General features: G+C 38.2%; 1 protein-coding gene across 1 annotated transcript in view; it reads left to right on the plus strand.

The window, feature by feature from the left end:
• pdzd8 (PDZ domain containing 8) overlaps nucleotides 1–23,080 on the plus strand; it is a 46,919-nt gene that overhangs the window by 17,657 nt on the left and 6,182 nt on the right. The window contains exons 3-4 of the mRNA XM_042433430.1: nucleotides 1,104–1,206; nucleotides 22,770–22,932. Coding sequence (XP_042289364.1) covers nucleotides 1,104–1,206; nucleotides 22,770–22,932 — 266 coding nt within the window. The remainder of the gene's footprint in view (nucleotides 1–1,103; nucleotides 1,207–22,769; nucleotides 22,933–23,080) is intronic.

Here is a 23,080-nt window from a genome sequence, read left to right on the forward strand (position 1 = left end):
CGGCTCACACTTTTATTTGCAACGAATTTGTAAACTTTGCAGAATAGTTTGAGTTTCTAAGAATCCCAGAATAATGAGAAAAAACATGTAGTCCCCTGAGTTGACTGTTATGACATCACCAGCAATATTTTTTCAGACTTAACAAAGCTTCTCAACAAATACAACTGTTCTCACAGGCTGAATAGTACTATCCTGACTCAATAAACTGACCTTAATGGATAAAATAGGTGGAGTGCCCCTTTAAGGTTACCCATAGTGCAGGCCACCACACTGAGGAGGACGGATGAGGTTCAGCTAATGTGGACAGAAAATAAATATTATCATCAGAGGAATAAAGTTGTTACACCAGGATGTTATACATGTGGAGCGATCAGTCGTGGAGCAGGTGACACCATGTTCCTGTAACTGAAGTTATTTGACAACAATCGATGATCAATAAATCACTTGTCAGCAATGTCAAATTCTCTGGTTCCATCCTTATTTCTGTTATGTATCATTGTAAACAGAATATATTAGGGAATTAGGGAATCTGGGAATTTGCTCAGAGCAATTTTCTAAATTTTAACTATTTAATAAACTAAATGATTAATCACTTAGTCAAAAATACAATCAATCGATTAATCAGTAATGAAAGTAATTAGTAGTGCAGGCCTAAGGTGTAAAATTATAATATATGAAAACCTGTACAGTGAAATGTTTTAAATATAATAAAATATTTCCAGTGTTTCTATGTTAAAGAGCAGGTCTGTAGTTTAAAAGTAAAGAGGAAAGCAGTATCAGTGTAGGATTATGTACATATATTATTATATTGTGAGGTAAGATTAAAATCTTTGCAGATGAAGATCAATGAAGCCTTTATAACCTCAGGTTGTCAGATTTTTATTGGATACCAGAGTTTCCAGAAATGACTTGTTCTTCAATTGTCTTGGCTTGAAATTGATCAAATTTAAATATGTTGAATGGAAGGGGAAACATAACCTTTATCATTTATGCCTTCAAGAAGCCATATTGGTAGAAAGTTTTGATAGAAATGTTGTCTGAATGGTGACTAAGAGAATAAATGCTGATGTAGTTCTCATACTGGTCGTGTGGTGTCCCTGCAGGCTGTTCATCCTGGGCTCCTATGACAGAGAAACCTATGTTCACTGCACCCTGGAGCTGAGCAGCCACCAGTGGAAGGAGAAGACTCGCAGCTCCATCAAACGAGTGGGTTCTCCTCCCTTTTAACCTCTGACTCTAGTATATTTTTCCTCCTAGTCTTAGTTCTCATTCTTTGTATAAAACATTACTAAAACCCAAGTTAATGTATGAAAAATCACATATACTGCATCACGTCAGACATGTGTAAATGTACATGTGTAAAACAAAAAATTTCAACACTCATTTTGTATGTTATTGCAGTTTGATTAGAATCATTCATTTTGACAGAATTTAGTAAAAGGAAACACAAACTTTGATGATAATATCACAGTATGATTCCACTAAAAGTAAAAGATGTAGAGTACTGAATTATCACCCAGTGCTGCTTCTGCTGTGTAGAGGATTCTCATAGAATGTATGGAGACATCATACATAGATGTCTAATACATAAAATCATATGAATAAATACAGAGAAAATATGTATTATAACCATAAAATTGTGAGATAATCTGATCTATTTTTCACTAGAGTTTATTACAGGTCCTTATTATGTAATTCCAGCTGTTCTTATTTCAAAATTTCAAAACTGATTTTATTTCAGAATACAATTTCCCAATCACCATTTTATTTCATGCCATAGTCTGAAGTATGAACCACATACTGGTTCATATCTGCAATAACATTTGTTATTATAAGAAAATTAAATAACATTTTGTAATAATGAGCTGAGTTTTAAAAATGTACTGTATATACTATTTTTTTCTGTATTTATTCATATGATTCATGTTTCATAATGTCAAATACTTGATGAGTTTCTCATAAACTGGCTGTAATTGAGAAGCTAGTTTTGTATTGTACTGCATCCTGTTTAAAGGTACAGATAAAACTAGATTTTCCTATATGTAGGTATACATGTGATGTTCTGTGTAAAAATCACCACAGTTTATTCAGATTTATCTATCAGAAGTCCAGATTCTAAGAGGGTAGAGCCAAATAAAATCAAGTCCACTGATATAATACAGATGACCTTATGGCCCCATACAACCACATGTAACAGTACAATCTAACAGCCAAAAAATGTACATTTGAGCCAGATAAGCTTTTAATATCCCAACTGAAAGTACTACAGCACCACCAGTGTGAGCATCACATACACCTACACAACAACCCAGTGAACGACAACACGAGCTCTGTTTCACTCTCTGTGAGCATGTGAGGCAGGAAGGTTATTACATTGATTCTACATAGCACTGTAAACTGATTGTGCTTTACACAAAAATCCATGTGCAAACACACACACACACACAAACACACACGCCCAAATACAGTAAGTAACACCCATCCGCCCCACAGACATACAGTAAGTAATCATAAGCCTGAACAATAGAGAGCTTTCAGTGTGCTTCTTAATGGATCTTATTCTAGGTCCAGCAAAAAGAGCATTACCATAGTCTAACCTAGTTTCAATAAATGCATGAATCATCCTATCACAATGAACTTGAAATATATAATAATACTCTAACTTTGATACGTGTTGAGGTGATAACTATTCACCTGTTGCTGAGCTAGTTTCCAATAACGGAGCTGCAGAATGTTCTTTTTTTTAAAAGAGCTTTTCAAACACTTAGAGGTATAATACAATCACCTCCTCTGCAAATTCTACATATTAGACACCTTGTCTTATTGACACATTAATACAAGCTTATTTTCATCTTCTTTGCACTGATGAGATTGTCCCATTGTTGACATTTTGAGAGGCAAAGAAAATTTTCAGGTCCCTCCGGCAAACCTTTTCTAATTGCTGCAATTCGGAGATATTACAGTTATCACATCAGGCTTGTTTGGAAATGACTAATGACCGTTTTAGAGTGAAATGTCAGCTCTAATTACTAGCTCTGGCGCCAGCAAAGCCTGATGCTGCTATCCTTGCCACACTTATGAGTGACATTTGCAGTGGCTCAAAGATTATTTGTATTTTGCTGAACAGTAATTGCCTGTACTACTTCCACCTTAGCTTTAATGACTTTGGAGGAGTGGAATCCTCATCCAGCAGGGGGCAGTGAAATATCAGGTTTTCCACTCCTCCACATTATCTTCCATTTCTCATCTGTCATTTCTCCCTTTCAAACACATTTTCCCATCTGTTTAGAAGACTTTATTGTTTATCAAATAACAGTCAAATCATAAGTTGTTTGGAAATATCTGGTCAGGTTCCAAATGAAAATCTCTTTGACAACACTGCACTCTAGGATAGTTAGAGCTGCTGTCAGTGTGATTTCTGTTGATGAGGTTTCTGTAAGACTACATGTTACAGCTTGTTTTTTTTCCTTTAGGAAACATTGGTAACATTGCTGGCTTCATCAATCTGTTACAATAGTGTGATTTTGCCATTCAGACATAGGTGTCTGGTACATAAATGTTCTATTAAAAAAGAGCTCAGGGAGTGGTGTAACTGCTGGAAAACAGAGAAGGCTACATCACGGATGGACTTTAAAATGTATTTTGCCATTGAAACATTAATTAATGACCACTGAGACTCTGACTTCACTTCTCACTCATCAATATTATTCTTTATTAGTTATTTTATTAGTCATTTTTGTCTGTTACACTGTTCCGCAGTGAACAAACAGAATGACAACATGTCAAGTTGGGACTTATTCCTGTATGATCATATGCTATATGTGAAGTGTTTCGCTGGATATTTATTTATTGTGCGGTCACACATGCAGATACAAAGTAGTCGTCAGTCTCTGGCCTCTCATCAGTCTGCAGTTCTCTGGGCGTGGTGCGTTGAATGCGTCATTATCATACTCTGCTCCAACTGGACAGTTGTGACTTATCTGCCGCACTAATGAACCATCAATGTCGGTGGTGTGTTTCCACACGTCATTCTTCTTTTTTTAAGTCCTGTTAGACATGTCAGGGAGAATTTAGAAGCTGGAGACAGTGACGATCAGCTTTTCTTCTATTTTGTTTGAAGTTCTTTCACACAGTGGTGTCTAGTAGTAAACAACTCTGTTCCTCCATTTGCATGGCATCAAAATGAGCTCTCGCCTGTTGTCACTTGCTTTGCATCCGAGGACATTTGCATAAAGTTCAGCCTTTCTCAGCTTTCCCCTGTTACTAAAGACCGTTTCACACATGCACTATAACCCTGAAATTTTCCGGACATTACCTTGAGGAGCTCTATGTGTGAACATAAATGTCCGAATCAGTCGGGTAGGATATTAAACAGACTTTATCCTGCCGGCTCCCTAGCACAAAGTCTGTGTAATGTCTGATGAAGCCTATGTGTGAATACAGCAGTTAATTCCCTGGAGAATTCACAGCGAGAGAGTGAGCATGTTGATGACGTTTCTATCATGCAGGATAAACACAGCAGGCCAGCTAAGCTGCATTATTTTGACTGGGCCTGAACGCTCCACTATGAAAGTAGCGCTAATATGTGAGAAGGGCTTAAGAGTATGTCCACGCTAAGCCGGAATGCATCCTCTTCTCTTTTTTAAGCTTTTAGCTTTTCAAAATATCCATCATCGCTGCCAGTTGGCAGGAAATGCATTCTGGGATACTTGGCTGTCCCAAGCTTTGGCCACCTTCGGCCGACCAATGGCACAACTTCATCACTCAGTGACTCAGTCAGTCAGTCAGTCAGGGGCGTTTGTGTTTGTAGGGCTGGCCTAGCTGTTGTGGTCCGGCCAAAAAGGATGAAAAAGAGTAGAATTAGCCATTGTAATGTGCTCCTTTGTGGGAGGAGGTCTCTTAAAAAACAACCTGGAAATGCTAGGTTGGACGCAAATGGTTTTCACACAAACACAGTGTTTTAAATATAGTTGGGTCTCTGTAGCTCAGTGGGAGGTGCCAGGTTGCAAAACCAGGTCTCATTCACATTGAATAGCTTCCTATTGCCATACTAGCATGCTACATCACAGCTGGCTGTGTTCACAAGTACAAAAGGTTACACCTGACCTCACCCAGTTGTGATGTCGGGTGTGTTTGAGGTTCAGCAGACTTATACCTTTCAACCCATAGAGACCAGTGTTGCTGTGTTTGTCCCTCTTCCAAAATCTAATGTCACTCTTCAGCACAGTAGCACACATTGACCTTCATTTCTTGCTTTCTGAGATAGCTGGAGCTGCACTGCTGAAGCGTATACCAAACAATAAAATGCAGTTTGTGACATGTTGTTGCTCCTAATAACCAGATATCTAAACCTTCCTCTAGGACTGATTGAGCCAAGCCACCTCATGGTTAGTTAAAGGTGCACCCAGCAATCCAATAAGTAATGAATGTGTGAGCTGTTCCACCCTAACACTTACCATCAGCATGGCTCTCTCCAAGTGGACTCATTTCAAAGCACTTGTATCTCTTTTTTGTTAATATACTCATAGAAATGCAGATTCACGGTGGCATTTGAGCCTGATTTATCAGACTTCTCCAGTCTGCATGTCCCCAGCAGGACTCTGTAGTAAGGATTAAAGGCTATACCATCTGGAAAAGGTCAAGTCGCCATCTTTCTGTCTCTCTCAGTATTTCCCTTTTTTCCCCCTGATGATTGTCAGATATGAGCTTCCCTCGCTCTCTCCCTTACGAAAACAGCCGCTTGTCTTGTGTATGTTAATGGTTTTCATGCCATTTGAATATTCTCTCATTTTAACCAGTGCGAGCCACTTGCTCTTGCTTTTCACTGCACCATGTGTCTTTGTTCCCAAAGGGAGATCCGCTCTCTTCAAGAGGGGCCCTTGGACTGTATTCAACATGCTTTTCAGGGTTGGTTTAAAATCTGCATCTTCCAGCTGGATATCACTGTTTAGTTTCTGGATCCACACACACAAAAGAAAGTCACAATACCAGTTTTGAATGGGCCTGAGAGCCACAGGCTGGTTTTTAATGAGCTGTTTAAGTTCACTGGCGTCGTGTTTGCCCGGTGTTGTTCTCATTTGTAAATATTATTTATCCATGTCTGTTATTAACTGGCTGATATGTTTGACATTTGCTAGATCACATGTCTTCTTCTCTGTACTTGACTGATGATTTATGGTTTGTGTTATGTACATGAGCTCTTTCTTTACACACTATCATGCCTTTAGTATGTTTATATAAATTAGACCGACTGATAAATCGGTAGGCCACTTTTATTGCAGATTAATTGGTATCAGCGTTTATGTTGGCAAATAAGTAACAAGAAATGAAAGTATCGGAACAATGAAGATTTGTGTTGAGCTCTTTCATTACCAATGTTGCTATTGCACTGTTTGTCCACTGGGGAGCACTGCGACTCCGCTGTTGGCAACACACTTATCCCGTAAGTTGGCTGGTTGGTTGTAACAGTATCCCGAAAGGTCACAGATGAGCTGATTTTTTTCAAATATTTTTAATGTATTTCAAATATTTTAAAATAATTTATTAAGCTTGTTGAATTAAACTTTGTAGCTGTTGCGGTTGTCTTTGAAAAGTTGTTTTTTTCCCCTTCAGACACGCCAAGTAGGTGGGTTTAGAGAGAAAAAAAAAATACAGGGAGAATTTTTGATCCTGCTTTTGATTTCGAAGGTCGAAATCGAACGCTCATTTCGATCGATTTTCTTCCAAACATCAATGTTTGATAGCTAAACGGTATGCACTGAGCATTCATCTCCTTACCAAAGCCAGCATCTGGAAACAGGTTGTGCTCATTCTCTCCTCATTTATATTTATGCTCTCAACCAACACCTCTTTAAGCTGCCCTCAAGACATCATCTGGGGAAGGCTGAGGTCACTAAAGGCCACTGGTTTGATGTCCTTTTTTTAAATCCCTTTCTAAGCCTGCTTCTTTGTTGTTTTGTTCAATTTTGAAACACATAATGACTCCTTTGTTTTGATTCATGAACTCTACCAGCAAGGTTAATTTTTTGGTTTTGTCTGCTTGTTTGTTTACAGGATCTGTCAGGAGAATACTGGTGGGGAGTGTTTTTAAGGATTTCTTAGCATCAGGGCCGTAGCTGCTGTTGAGGACAATGAAGTCATGTCCTCTGTATTCTCTTTAGGAACATGTACATTTGGCAACATTTATTTGTATGTTGAAGCATATCCAGATGCAGTTTTTGCAAATTGTCTTGGTTGAAGTATGTGCTCTCTGAACACTCTCTAGCTGTTAAAGGTATATATTTAATAAAAATACCAAGAATTTGCTTGCTTGTTGCTCATCCATATCACTTTGAAATGAATTGGTGAAGTTGTTAAAACCAAACATACAATTTTAAGATATAACTTAGGGTTTGGTTATTTTTGATGGGTATTTGTAATGTTTTTTTTTATTTTTACATTTCATAGGTTAAACAAATAAGCTGTAATTTATTCATTGATTGATTAATCAATAATGAAAATCAATGTTAGTTTCAACCCTGAAAATGTCAAACTTTTACAAAATGAGTAAGATTTAAGAGGCACAAACAAAGCCTAAAAAGCTTCAAAATGTTCTGAAATTACTGATTTGTAAAATGTTTAAATCCTATAATTTAATCTCACTATTGTAGCTATCAAATTCAGTTTTTGTATTTACATATGATCTAAAATGTATAAGTATTAAGAATATTTATTTGTAAGAATAGCTGTATAAAAAAAAGTGAATATATCAATAGTACTGTTCCATTTCTAGTCTCAACCTTGAGCATTTTGTCACCATGCAATCTAGCAGTTCTGAATGGATTCCCCTTCTTCATATTTATTATACAGAGAAAGAGGTCCCTTTATCTTCACTGGCTCCCATTGGTCAATGTTTACTTCAGCCACTTCATTGTGCTGTGTGTGCTTGCGTCCACACAACATGAACCACCTGTGAACAGGGTAAATTAAGCCCTGTTCCATTACAGTGTGAGATTGGGCGGATGGTTTTTTTATTACTCATTTATGGTGTGCTGAGGTTGTGGGGGTTCGGGACTCTGTCAGACGTGTTTGCACATCTGCCCCATCGATTCCATCGTGGGCCCTGAGTGCTGATGCTTGCTGACAACTTGACTGAAGGGACGTTGGACGTGTGTGTGTGCGTACACATACACTGCAGCTCCACATCTTTTTGTGTTACATTGGTTGTACTTGGCGGGTGACTTTGTGTCAGATGAAAATAATCTGTGTATTTACGGCTGTATGAGACTGAATGTTCCACTGGATGGTGTGTGTGGTCACTCTCATGGCCTGCAGCCCAAAATCCTGCTGTGTCCCATACTTGAAAGAAGGCAGAGTGTTATAGAGTAACATCAGTGGCGAGGAGGTCAGGGAACAGAGGAAATGTAGCATCTTTGTCAGAGAGCACTCTCTAGGATTAGACCAATGTAACACATGACATTAGCCTTTCAGTTAAAAACCATCTGATATGATGGATATGCTTCAGTTTGATTAATTTCATACTGTCTTTGTCACCTTTAAAGTAGGGCTGGGCGATATGGCTAAAAATGTTATCACGATAAAAATTTTCACATCAGTCAATAATAATAATTATAACGATAAATGTCAAATCATTATTTCTTTCCAGTCTAGAGGCTGATTTTTGCTCCTGAGTGAAAGTTGAAGAAACCAGACAGTTAATTGTGGTTTTAAACTATTCTTTATAGTCAGAACATGACACACACTTGTCAAACAGCGGTAGGACATTAGGTAGAACATTCAAAACAATTATAATGATAAAATCTTTTTTCAACATCAAAATATGAGTAAAAATTGAGTAAAATCCTTTTTCCTACACAAAATAAATATCTTAATAGAAAAATGAAGTGCTGCAGTGTGATACAGTACACATGTAAGATGGCTCTGACTGTTAGTTAGTAACATGTCCAGTAACACATGATAACGTAAGCATTTAAATTCCAACTAAATTATAAAAATGAAAACAACCACAATACATAGCCTACAGAAATCACCTCTGCCCAGATGAAGTTGTGACCTGATGTGCTGCAGTAAGCGTATTGTCTCATTTCCGGTAGCCAGCGTTTCTGTGTTACTGGTAGCATTTTGTACTGCTCTATCTCAGTTAATTTAGCTATATTCTTCATTACAGCAGCTAATTACCTGCTGTACATTTAAACTTACACTAGTTTTGCTCAAGCACTCGTAGCTCTCCTTCTTTTAGCAACTTTCTCGCTAATTGCACAGTTGTTTACACGCTATTCAGAGCTGCTAGTTACTTTAGCTTAGCAGTTAGTGATGACTCTCGCTCTCCTGCTTTCTCCTGCCTCCTTTAGCGATAATGGTACATGTGTAAATATAGTTTATTTGTTGTGTTGGAGGCGAGGCTCAGTGAATTAGAAGTTTGGCTCCGCTAACTGTTAACATAATGGTTAGCCAGCCCCCAGTAGCAGGTGTGAGCTGACCAGCTTAGCTACTCTCCCCCGGCAGTTTAATTATATTGCACATTTATTGAAGGCTTGTTGTATTTCAATTTAGGAAAATTATATTGAGATAATTATTCTTATCGTTTTATCGCTGGAGCAAATTTCCAATTATGTGTTATTTGGATAAACTCATCACATATTGGGAATCTAATGGTTACTTTCTTGCCTTAAAACATGTTCAAACTTAACAGTCCTACAGTGAAAATTACAACAGCTTTTAGCCATGCATACCCAGTGCAGTCAGATGAAGATACCCAAGGGCTTAGCAACCGTTGGGATGGGTTGGGATGCCAAACATGATGTAATTTCCTTGGCAAATCTGAGGGAAAACCAATCATTGCTGGTTGATGTAAAATGCATCACCACCAGCGTGGGAATGTCATACCAGACACCAGATTTAAAAACTCTATACTGTGAAATAAATAGACATTTATCTGGCGGTGATAGGCTTAATCAGCATTGTGTGAACTCGTTTGGCAAGGGTGTGAATGTAACAACATTTATATGTAAAAGTCCTGCAGCTTTAAGACTGCTAGAATGAGGTCATTATGCTGAACTGAGTTTGTATTACACTGTTTTATTTTTGTATTGCTTAGGCTCAGTTTAAAATTGAAGAATTGAGAACAAAATGTTTTTCTCCTTATTTTGCCCTCAAATATCACATAGCATACAAAATGAAAACATTTATATCAAACTAGATGATATATCACACAGTGCTCAGAATCTGCTTTGGCCATTACCTCAAGATTATATCAACAGCAATGATGGAAAAAATTGCAATTTTATGCAGATTTCAGTGTTTGAAAAGATGTAGAGTATGAATAAAGATTTGAAACATATTTTGGTTTAATACTTTTTTATTAACTACATAATTCCATATGTGTTATTTCATAGTTTTGATGTCTTCAGTATTGTTATAAAATGTTAATGTAATAAATGTTAGTGAAAAACAGTGAAATGTAAAATTCGGAGAATGTGATTTAGTGTTTTACGCTTTGCATGTAAGGACAGCATTTTGTGTTTGAAAATAAGAATTCAGCAATTCTGTTTCAGTTTTTCATAATGAAAGTGGCCAAAGCAATCGTAAATTACTGTAACTATTGCAATTTCAATGGGACTTATTGTAGCTGCTGTTTCTGAGGCTGTTGTTCAGGGTTTTGTTGTTCAGTCATATCTTAAAAAGATTCAAGAGTCTTGTTCACAGCTGTCACCCAAGACCTCAGCATCAGCCATGGCTCTATCTCTCTATCTCCCAGTGTCTGTGTCTCAGCCTCACACTGTAGGCAATATTGACCACACACACACACACACACACACACACACACACACACACACACAAACACAGCACCAGTCAGGCTTGGAGAGGGGGAACAGGCAATTTTATGCAGGTGATTTTAGCTTCTCTGACGCACCCCCCACAAACTTACACACACACACACACACACACACACATACCCACCCCTCCCCATCATGGTGGTTGTTTGATGTTCCACTCAGGGTGTCTTTGTGTCTTTAATCTGCCCCGGACACCCGATGAAAGACAGTTGGTGATGAGGAGGCAGGCACACACACACATGCGTGCGCACACACACATACACCCTACAACAATGAGTCATCTAGTGCTTGAAGCACCAGACAGTCCATAGGTTTACTTTCCATTCAGGATTTTTTGTGATATTAATACGAATCATAATATAGTAAATATTCTGGAAAATCAACTGAGAATCAAGATAAAATAGGCAGATGAAAAAGACAGTTCTTGGTTAATTCTGTAAATGAAATACCTGATAAATCAATTATAATCATGTAAAAATTCAAAATGGCCATAAACCTTTTCTCTGGGAATCAGGGGATTTTAGCCACATGGGCTGAGTTTACACTTTACAGTTACAAATGTATATATTGTGGTTATTTTACAAGCTTATATTAGTATTTTTAGACTAAATATCTAAATCAGACAAATTTTAGGCCAACAGTTTTCACCCTTTGACTAGTTTGTCATTTAGCTAAATATATCCAACTGCTCATAGCATCAGAGCATCAGAGAAACCAAAGCTTTGTCCACATAAAATGTTTGGGAAGTTTGTTTCCTGATTAAAGCAGCAAATATCTGATAAAAGAATATGTAAACAAGACTAAAGGCTTGTCTACACAGGAAGTACTTCAGCCGCACTTGCCTGCCATATGTCTCACCTGTGTTTGATGGAACAGGTACACTTAATTTTTAATCAACACAGCTGTCTACACAGCCCGCATAAGTACTCACGTTTCACTTTCACATTACAGTGTGTACAGTGTGTGAAGTGTGTTTTTATGCTTCAAGTCTATTTTCTTCGGTGTAACACGTGTAACTACAGTGATTGTGTGTTGGGCTGCCAAAACGCAGGTGTCCTACACATAAAACTGTGCCTGAACACATCCCGTGTAGAGATGAAGAGTGCTGAAGCTGCTACTACGCAGCCTGTGTAGACATTACGTTAGAATCTGACCAAGCATTCAATACCAGCATTTAATATTTGACACTTTTCAATACTCTTGTGCTACAGACAAATTCAACCAGTACTCAGAATGTGTTGAGGTTACTCAGCCTGATAAAAGGCAGTATTTCTCTACCAGAATAGTGTTCCTGTAAATCTAGAGAGTGTAGAGCATTTAGATGATTTGGCCTCTATCTCTAAAATCCCAGCTGCAGCCCTGCTGTCATGGTATATATGGTCATATCACCCTGAGTAAATTCATTACAGTTTTCATTTGATAACTCTGAACACTCTGATGTTCTGTAAAGGTCTTTAAATCTGGAAACAAGCATGTGAGCATGCTTTGTCTCTCCTTCAAAAGAACAAGGCTAGAACAGCATTGTTTGTCACGTCAACATGCACATCCAGCACATAATCAAATAGTACCCAAGGGAGCCTATCACCTATGTAGTTTTCCATTGTGCACACATTGACTTGTGGCAGCTGACACGTTCATCATCCATTTCCGCCTTGCTGTGTCAATTATATGGCCTATTCTAATTCTGTTTGACAACGGCTGGCCGCGCGGCGAAAAGCAGATTAAAGACATGAGAGGTTGATCCTACAAGCTGTTTGTTTCTAATCGCTTCTCCCACTGATCAATTCACACCAGAGAAAACTGAATTGACCGGCCGCTATGTGCATGACAGACAGAGCCAAAGCCATATTACAGATTTCTTGCTATTTTCATTTGGAATGCTTTTTACTGATCCTATAGGCATGGGCTCTCATTAGAGAGGAAATGACCTTTTACTTGCTGCAGAGTGTCAAAATTGGCCCTCATAACTCCAAATAATGCCCACAGTGATGTAATTAGTCAAATTCTAAGCCAGGGATGCTTGATGCTTGATGTTTGATCATTGAAGTTGTCAAATGTCAGTGTTTCTCACTAGAGGTGCTTCTGTATCCAAACCCAGTATTTGCCAAAGCATACATGTGTTCAGACAAATATTCTTTCTGAATTTATTCCTTGTTCTTTTTATTCTGGAGTAAGGTAGGAAAAGATGTTGACTAATGATCACTTTTGTTTGTGTTAGCTTTACAATTCATGTTTACTTCACATACTTTACATGGCATTAGTGTCATTGATATGGCATTACACATAGTTAGATTTAAATGTCGAGAATATTTGTGAAAAATCTCAACAGCAGCTTAAATTACAAAGCTTTCAGTATCACATACACTTTGTTTTATTGGTCTGATGTTTGACCTTTATGGTTATGTGTCTTCGACCACTTCCAGCAGTACTGCTCAGTAAGTTCATATTGGTTTAACAAACTCCCTATAATCTTTGAGTAACTCTGATATAAAACAGACTCTTGATTTATGAAATTACCCTGAATGCCCTTTCTTTCCATCTAGAAGGATCTGACAACTGACATGACGTAGGCCTGTCTGTTTTTCTTCTACAATGTCAGTGTTATTTAGAGTGATGGTGAACACTGAGTGTATTTGCAGTTTTTACTTCTTAAGAAAAATGATATTATATCGGATATATTGCGCAGCAGCAGAGCCAAATGAAATAAAAGCATTTATTTTTGTCGTGCTCTTCCTCCTCGGCTCGCTGAGGGATGAGGGTTTGTGTGAGTCGGCTGTTTTGAATAGCTGGTTTTTAATAGGAGTTCAAAGGGCCAGCAGAGAGGAGATGTTAATGAAAACAGCGACACTCGCAGCCTGTTTACCTATAGGCAGAAATCAGGTGAGAAACCATGCAAATGTTAAATGAACGATAAGTAAATGTTACGTGGTCAAGTGGTCAGATTGCTCCTAATAGGTTGCAAGACACTTTGGCAATCCCACCGTCTAAAGCAACCGGTGAGCTCACAGAAGAGGGAGATAGGCACAGTGTTTGCATGACTGACAAGCATTGGTGTTCAAAGGAGAGGAAAGACTGAAATGCCAAGTCGATAACAGGGAAATGATGTTCTACTCCTTTTGCTGCCCCCCCGACAAGAAAAGCAGTGGTAGCAGTTTAGAATTGAGTTTTGATTTAGTAAACTAGGATGATGTAACAGTCATGACAGATTATTATTTTTCAATGCAGGGACAATGACAGTGCTACAAAAAGGGACTGTGTGGGCGACCAAACCACTGCTGCTGTCCATACAAGTGCAAATTAGGCAAAGCACCTTTTTGTTTTCCTGTGTCTCCATAACAACTCCTTTGTTCTTAATGCTTTTGAAACCTATTTCCTATGATAAAAAGGCAACTTAAAAATTCAGATTGAGCCACACTAAAAGCACAAGTGTAAAAACTAAACTTCATAGCTCAAGAAAGACATGTCATCCACTGCTAAATGGCACATCTTTCCTTTTCTCTACATAATTGAGGTGAATTAGTCTGAGTCATTTAGAAATTATTGAGTCATTAATATCTGCCATTAGTTCTGTGAGTTTGTGTTCAGGCTGTGATATGTTCTGTATTGAGATTGTGTGGATAGGTGTGAATCCACTAGTGCATTAGAGTACAAGTGGTGTGGGCTGGGTGGAGGTTGTCAATGCATGTGAAAATGGTCATATAATAATATTGAGTTAATCATAAATAAAGAAAATAGCATGTGTGAGTGATGATGGTGTCATAATGTCACATCTGTTTACATCTGGTAACGTCTTCATATAGACTCAGAGGGCTTTCTAGCTCTCTAGCCCTGTATGTTCTAGCTAGACAGGAGTGGAGTACTGACCGACACGAGGATAGTATAGAATAGTTGAAATCCCTCAATTATACTTTAAAACACATCACATCAGTGATTTAATCACCTTAATCAAGAGCTCTGGAACACTATGAGTTGAGCAGCAGCTCAATGTCAATGTAGCTCTAGCTCAGCAGCCACAGTGAGACTGGGAGCCGTCAACAGGGTCATTTTAGATGATGTCTGGTATCTTCAGCTTTAATTGTCAGACGTGACTTAACAGCAGTTTGCTATTATCACTGTAAATGGAAAACTTCATTACAGTCATCACTAAATATGACACATTTGAATTTTAAGTATATCAGGAATGTATCTCATATCTTTCTAAATGTGAGCTAATTAGTCTGTTTTTTTACATGCAGATACATTGTCCTTGAAGTTGACCTACAAGACTTTAAAATATCCTAAAAGTTGTAATTCCTTTAATGCAATTAAAACAATTATATCTAATATGTCTAATATCCATTCCATCATATTGCTGTTGTTTTGTAGCACTCACGGGATGTTTTCACTGCATTCTTTATTATTGTCCCCTCTGGATGGAGTAGTGACCCCCTAGAAAACTACTAATGGACCCTTTTGACCCCCTCCCAGATGATACTTGCTCAAACACTGCTTCAATAAGGGAATATTCCATGGAAGCCCCTAGATGATATCTTGATAACTCAATGGTGTATGGGATGTTTTGACGGAAAGATGCTCCAATGCAGACTTCATACTGTAACTTAACACCTGCATGTGATGTGTCAGAGTACACATACTACAGAATGTGCGTCATCGTTAACCAGCCTAATAAGTGCCCACGTAAACACCTGAGCAGCTACTGGCCATGCACCCCACCTCTCAGCCCACTCCACCCCCATCAGCAGAGGGGCTGCTAATTGGATGTGGCAGGGAATTGCTGCGCACTTGCCTCGCAGCGACTTGTACCCTATAACCATACACAAATCGATCTGACATGTGGTATTAGATTAAATTACCAAGCAGCGCAGTGACAGGGAAAAGGATTTGCTCAACCCCCACCTCTCCATCTCACACGCACCCTCCCAGACCTGCTGGAGAGCAGAGGGATGTTCAGCCAAGCAACAGGAGATGCTGCTCCATACGAGCTATCCGTCAAGTCAGGGTTTCAGACCAGCCTGCAGCCTCTCCCTGCTTCCACTACACACATGACCTTCTGATGACTTATCCCATGGACTCCAGTATAGTTTTAACTCATTCTATTCAAATATATGTTCATGTTTATGATAGTTAGCACAGTCTACAGAAACAGAGAGCAATCTAATACAATTATGTTAGATGTACAGACAAACACACAGGTATACATAAATTGGATTGCACAAAAATAACAAATGCCCTTCACTCAAAATCACTAACAGCGATAGACTAACAGTAGCTTACTTCATGTAGACACACTGCAATGTGTTTACTGGTTGGTGGGAAAAATGGCCCCCTGCAAGCTAGATGTTATTCACTAGTTATTTGTATTTTGTGTGAGGTCAGAGCTGTTTTTGATCAGGAGATGCAGCAGACAAGGTAGGGCTCAAAAGGATGTTTATTTGAGAATGTACTAAGCAGTGGCCCCTTTCAGGCATGCACTTCATCACATGTTAACGTGCTGGCAGTTTTACATGGCCGCAGTGTTACAGATTTCATCTCTGAAAGGGATGTTGATAAATTTTGCGCAAGGCTTTTTTTTACTGCCTTTATATTCTGAAGGGATGTATTGATTGTGTTCTTGCTGCGGTGCTCTTTGCCCCGAGGTTTTTAACCGTCCTTTGCCTTTTACCAGCCCCGCTTTACCTCCCAGTAGGGGTGTAACAATACTGTCTGCTATGGACTGTTACAATCCATAATACAAGGTTTGGAGTATGTATTAGTTTTTTCATTTTTAGTTAAAAACAAACTATGACTTAAAACAATCTTTATTCCTAAATAGATGTAAAGTCAGCCAGGGTTCACTTGTCCTTCCTAAATTAGGGAATGAACTATCTGCATTAAACTAAACTGAAGAAAAACATTATCTAGATAAGAATGTTCTTTATAAAGAGCAAATGTCTAAACTTGTTTCTACAAACATCTCATTTGGCCACAAACCCCATTTTAAACATCTTCACTCAAACAGATTTTGGATTCTGCAGGAGGACGTGGACATGGGAAAGACTTTAAGCTTGTAATCTTTTCCAGGCAAAAGAGACCTCTGAAAGTTCAGTGTCAGTGCATGACCCTCTTTTGCTTTCTCTGTCATTTAATTGTGTGCAAACAACATTTTGTACCATTTGGCAGTCACAACTGACCAGATCAATTTACTAGTGTGATCCGTCATTCAAAATTCATATTGTCACATTTTGAAGACTAAAACCAACTGTGTTAGTGTCTACTTTCCAACTTCCCCACTAGGTAGCCCAAGTCCTTTGGTTCCTATATTTCAATTTAAAAAAAAAAATCTGTAATTTCCATAAACAGCTAGTCACTGTAGTTTTTATCAAATGTTACTCAAACAGGAAGAAATAGTGCATTTGTCAGGGACTATTTTCAGCTGCGTTGATACACATTTGGTGCTCTAGTGAGTATAATTAGCAGCAGGACAGTGTATGTGAGATTCAGTCAAAATAAACCAGTGTGCTTTGATACACACACTGTACTTAGTAGATCATTTTTTTGTTGATTTTGTTCTTTTCATGGAATTTTCTTACAATAGAAAAATATAGAATATCACCACACTTACCTCAAATTTTCTAGATGAGTCCTTCCTAGTTGTTACATATTTAAACACACCAGTTCTAATGTCTGTAATTCAGATCAATCCACAATCACAGTGGATACAGTTACATTATACAGCTAAGAACATTTTAATCTTCTCAAGTTTTGAGGAATTATAGAATTCTGCATAAATAAAATGGACAACGTGAGTTTCATCAAGTTTATTTGTTTGTGGTATCCCATTTTTTCGGTGGGAAAAAGCCCATGATATGTCAGAGTGTAGATAGATGTCTTTTATCACAATGAGTGTTTTATTCAGGAGATCAAAGGAAGACTTGTCTGGGTTTTTGTCCTGGAGGTAAAGGAGAGAACTTTAATGCAGTGATAGCTGCCATTTGAACATATTAACCTTTCATTTGTTCTCTGTGGCAGTGCAGATAAAAGAGAGGCTGGATTTGCTGAAATAGATGGTGAATTGCTCCATTTACATCTGGCCAGTTCGGGGTTGCTACGTTCTTTGTTTGCCTTTTCTGCTCAGAGACAAGGGAGCAAGAGCTGCCTGTTGTCTTAGTCGATGTTAACAAGGTTAGGCCAGTCACTGCTGCTCAGCCCCGAGAGAAAGCTCCGCTACACAACAATTAAACTCTGCAATTTGGAAGACCACCAAACAGCTACTTTCCCTCAGCAAAGTCAGGGCAGATTGGATTCATATCTCACTTTTTATTGAAGTGGGTTTACATTTTGTACATTTGCCTTTTTCTGCCAAACAAAATCATCACTGTAGATGAGTTGTAAAGGGGAATTATTTAATTAAATAAGATAATAAGATTAAAATAGTTAGCTGTTTTGTCAGCTCTAGCACAGTATGCTTGCCACAGTGCACAGACAGTTTAGGGTGTGACTCACCAATTTGAACCTTCAAGTTGGAGCTTTCATTCAAGAGTAATTATTATGTTTATTTCCAGATTCAAGTTGGTTTGATTTTTAGAAAAATAAGATATTGAACCAAAATAAACAGAAATACTTAATGTGAGAATAGACAAAATACGGTCATTTCATCCATCCTTCTTGTTAGCGCTAGCTACATCCCGGTACCCGCAGTTTATTTTTTGACCACCTGCTCCCACCTGCACCAGAGGTGAAACCACCTGCTTCAATGAGATTTGTGTTGGGTCCCATGGGACCCACGGGATCCCAATCCGAAACCCAATGCAGTCCTCTAGTATAGTGTACAAACACATTACCATAATGACAAAACAGTGACACCCAGTAGTGATGAAATGACTTAAACAGAGGAAAATATTTCTTCATGAAGTTGCCCAATTTAGATATAACTTTTGTTTTATCTAACTGTAATGACAAAATTTGCGTAAACAGAGAGATTCTGATGTTGCTAACCCTGACATTACAAATAGCCTGTCTCTAATTTCTGTTTTTATGCAACTGATAGTTTGGCAATTTAAACTCTAGTTGAAATTCAACATAAAGATCATACACGGACATACTTTGGTGCTTGCTTTGCTACATTTTTATAGACTGGTGTTTCAACCTTTGTTCAACAGTTAGTTTCAACCAGCTGATGTCACATTTTTGTGTGAGTGAGAAATTAGACAAACTATAGTCATCTAACCTCAGTTTAACCTGCACAATCCACAACATATAGAACCCCAGATATATAGAAGTTAAGCAGTCGTACATTATCCAACTGCTTTTCTGCAGAATAATGTTTAGAACATAACAGAATTATGACATATAATATGACACCAAAAACAATTAAGATGACTTCCATTCTCCCTTCTGGAGGACTGCTTTTTAACAGAGATGTAAAGAATTACATATAAAAAATATTTATATTTGTGCTCTATTGTCAGCTTCCACCATTATGAGTGCATCATAAATGATAAAACAGCATTTTACAATGTGTTTAATGCATTTGAGATTAACATTTTTTTTATTTAAACAATTTCTGAAATGAGCTTTGTCACATTTTTTAACCGATAGGAATTGCTGCCAAAAGTGAGAAATTAAAACTTGTTTGTTACAGTAATTTTGTACAATTGGGCAGTAAAAATGTGTCTTTGCTCTACTTAGGCACAGACAACATATTGAATTTGAAACTAAAATAGCAGATATCTAGGAAACGGGACCAGTACTGCTGCTGGAGAGCAGTGGTCTTAACACTGATGTTTTGTGTGCACTGACATATAATTAGGTACATATGAGTGTTTGTGACTGTGCATATATTGGTGGTGTAAGTGTGTGTAAAAGGGAGATTGCCACTATTTGCACTTCAGCAGAATGGCCTCCTACGTAGATCTATTGTAAGCACAATGGCCACAATGCAGCCAGTGATGCAGCTGTATACACACAGCTACAGTGCTGCTTCAATGAGTGATATTCAGCACCTACGGACTCATTTCAGCTGCTCTTACTCAAAAGGGTAAAATATCTCTGTGAACCTTTAGAGGCCAATCAGAAGCTGACCCAGTCAGCTGTAGCATCAGGATCTGAAGTTACCCCCCTCCATGTGCCAAATGCCAGTGAAATATGTGGTGGATGAATAAATAGAACAATCAGCCACCCTGGTTGGTAGGTTTTTCAGACAATAGCATGGAACATGGGACTGATATATTGATATTTGGTTCATATTTGAACTAAAAAATAATTTATTTTGTGGTAGAACACAAAAAGGTACCATTCTTAGATCAGACAGTATGGCAACTATTATAACTTCTTTGATTATTTCATTCATGAATAAAATGTAAAAGATAATAGCAAATAGTCAGAATATGAAGCCTCCAAAGTTAAACAAAGTGTGTAAGATCAAACTACATTTTCTTGCAATTAGAATCACAATTGATCAAGTGAATAAATGGTGATTTCAGCTAATTTTAACCTTTGCACTACTGATTTTTCCACTTCTATACTGTATGATTCTACCACTGAGTGAAATATTTACACAACTAATAATGCCATGCAGCGCAATCAAAGATGAGCTTATGTAATCCTAACCCTATGCAAGGAAAAACACTCACTGACTCTACTTTAATATATAATGTTAAAAATACACAAAACCACAAATAAGCAATGTATTTGCTTGTAGGATCAGCATCAGGTGTGTTCTTCGTAGGTTTGATCAATCTCAGAGGAATGGATTATCAGGTGCATGTTGTGGATGAATGTGTAATTCCACTTCGATATTCCTGGTGAATATCCAAGTGATTTTGCATCTCCTGTTATATACAGACCTCAGGTTCAGAGTGTTTCTACCTGCACCCTGAGTAATGATCATTGTGTGATGTGAAGCTGAATAGGTCTTTAGACTCTGCAGTCTCCTCACAGCAACCTGTTGCCTCTGCAATGTTGTTAAAGTCTTCATGGAAGACCTGTAACATGGCCAGATCAGATTAGACCTGGACACACACACACACACACACACACACACACCACACCACACACAGGAGTCATTGGGCTATTTCCCCATTACAAAGCCTCATGTTCGATTGCATTGCATTATTAACCTGAAAAACCCTATCCCACAATCTCAATACAATACATGAATGAAACATCCTGCACTTAGACATCAACTTGAACACATCTCATTGCACAGGCCCTGATGTTTATTCTTGGTTTAACTACAAAAACATTTATCATGATTTCTCTGTTTTCTGTTTGCTTTAATCTATAAACTTTATCATCAGTAGCAGTGTTTTGTCAGATATTATTTGTCTGTCCTGCACTTTTCTCTGTGATCAAAGAATAAGCTTTCTGTCGTTGCTAATGTGGATGTAGATAAACCATATATATGGTCAAGCCAAGTTTCTTTTCTGCTAACTAAGCTACTATAAGAATGGATCAGTGGCATCACTCAGCCTCCAATGAACCTACCTCCCTTGCCAGCTTATATAGATCATCTGCTTATTCATGGCCAGCCCTAACTCGATCACTGACTTCCACCAGAACTGTAACAAATGACAGCAGGGGAAATTACAGTCATTCGTCTACCCACATCATGTTGGCCCTCCTTTTCTCTCTTTTAGACCAGGACACCTGTACCATCTTCATCCTCTTTCTCCTCCTCCACCTCATTTAGCTCCATTTCTATCCCCAGAAATTTCCCATCATATATAACTCCAGTAAGCTGACAGTCCTCACCAATCTCCACAGTTAAATTGCACAAGTTTACGTCCACCGTTGATCATCAGCAGAGGAGGCACGAATGTCTCCCTACTGTACATGCACTGTCATTTGATAGACGACCTGTCAGGCGTGAAGCAGGTCACCTCTGCATCACAACAGGTGTGTTGTGGGATATGTGACTTGGACCGTGAGCTGTGGCTGTTATTAAGGCAGCCGGGGGTGGGGGGTTTAATTGCAGCTCTCTCTCTTCTCACACAGAATTGCCACTTTCAGTTTAAGTCTCTTGTCATAGCACTGGAGGCGGATGTCGGTGTTGGATGTAAAGCATTTTTCTACTTACAGTTTAGTCCCCTTACTCTTTTGCATCTGGACTAAGCAAATCTTAGACATTTAACATAAAGAAATATACATAGTAATGAAATTACTAGTAATGAATGGAAATCAATTTCCATTAAATTTCCATTAAAGACATGTTGTTTTTTAGTGTGAGTGTGTGTTTATGTTCATTTGTAGGCATGTGTGGATGTGGACATCAGTGGTAGTGCATATGCACATATGGGTGTGCATTGTGTATATGTGTATATATACACATGGGGATATGATGTGGTGTCTATAAAGTCTTTTGGTAATTATTTGCAAGTTTGTTGAAGGACAAGTTTGGTGATTTTCTATATTTTTCTTATAGTCAATAAATCTCATGTGCAGAGCCAACCAACAATGAACTGATCTACTAACAAGTATTGTTTGTGTATCAGATATATCATCAGCCTGATATATCTGATTCCTCTGTGCCATATAGCTCCATTGTTCTTTGATTACCACGAACATACACACTGTCTACACCATGCTGCTTCCAGAAATACTCACCAGACCAAAGTATGTGTATTAATCTGCAGCTGAAAAAAGTCCCCAACTAATGCTGTGTAACCTGACAGAGTAGGGTAGTCATAAAGTATTCAGAGACAGACTAACACATAATGCCAGCCCTAGACATTCAGCGTTTATTTTATACTTTTTTTATTGCACCAAAAATGAACTATATATAATTATTAATAATGCCATAGTAATTCATAATAACATGTTTGATAATAATGTTGTTGCATACTGCAATAGTAGTAGTACACAAAGTAGATAAGTTATAAACATATGCAGTCTTCAGTCTTCTGACCAGTGCCAGTCTTCATTGTTCAGTTTTCTCTTGTTACATGTACACACCAGACGGAGGTTATCAAGGGGCCATGTGGCAGCGTGGGGATGACGTTCAGACATGTCCCTGCCAGCGAGGGGGATGTAGTCCACGTCAGCATAGAGACGGTCACGCCCAACTCCCCTGCAGCCTTAGCAGACCTGCAGAGGGGGGATCGCCTCATTGCCATTGGAGGTGTGAGATGTGTCATTGTACTCATTGTTCATCAGCAGGGTGTCATGATCTTTATGTTGTTGTTTCTAAAATTCTGCTAAATAGTAATACAATTTTAAGGAATTGATTTTATGAATAATATGAAATATTTTAAAGAAACTTAACATAA

This window comes from Thunnus maccoyii, chromosome 14, assembly GCF_910596095.1.
Source record: "Thunnus maccoyii chromosome 14, fThuMac1.1, whole genome shotgun sequence".
NCBI classification, from domain to species: Eukaryota; Metazoa; Chordata; class Actinopteri; order Scombriformes; family Scombridae; genus Thunnus; species Thunnus maccoyii.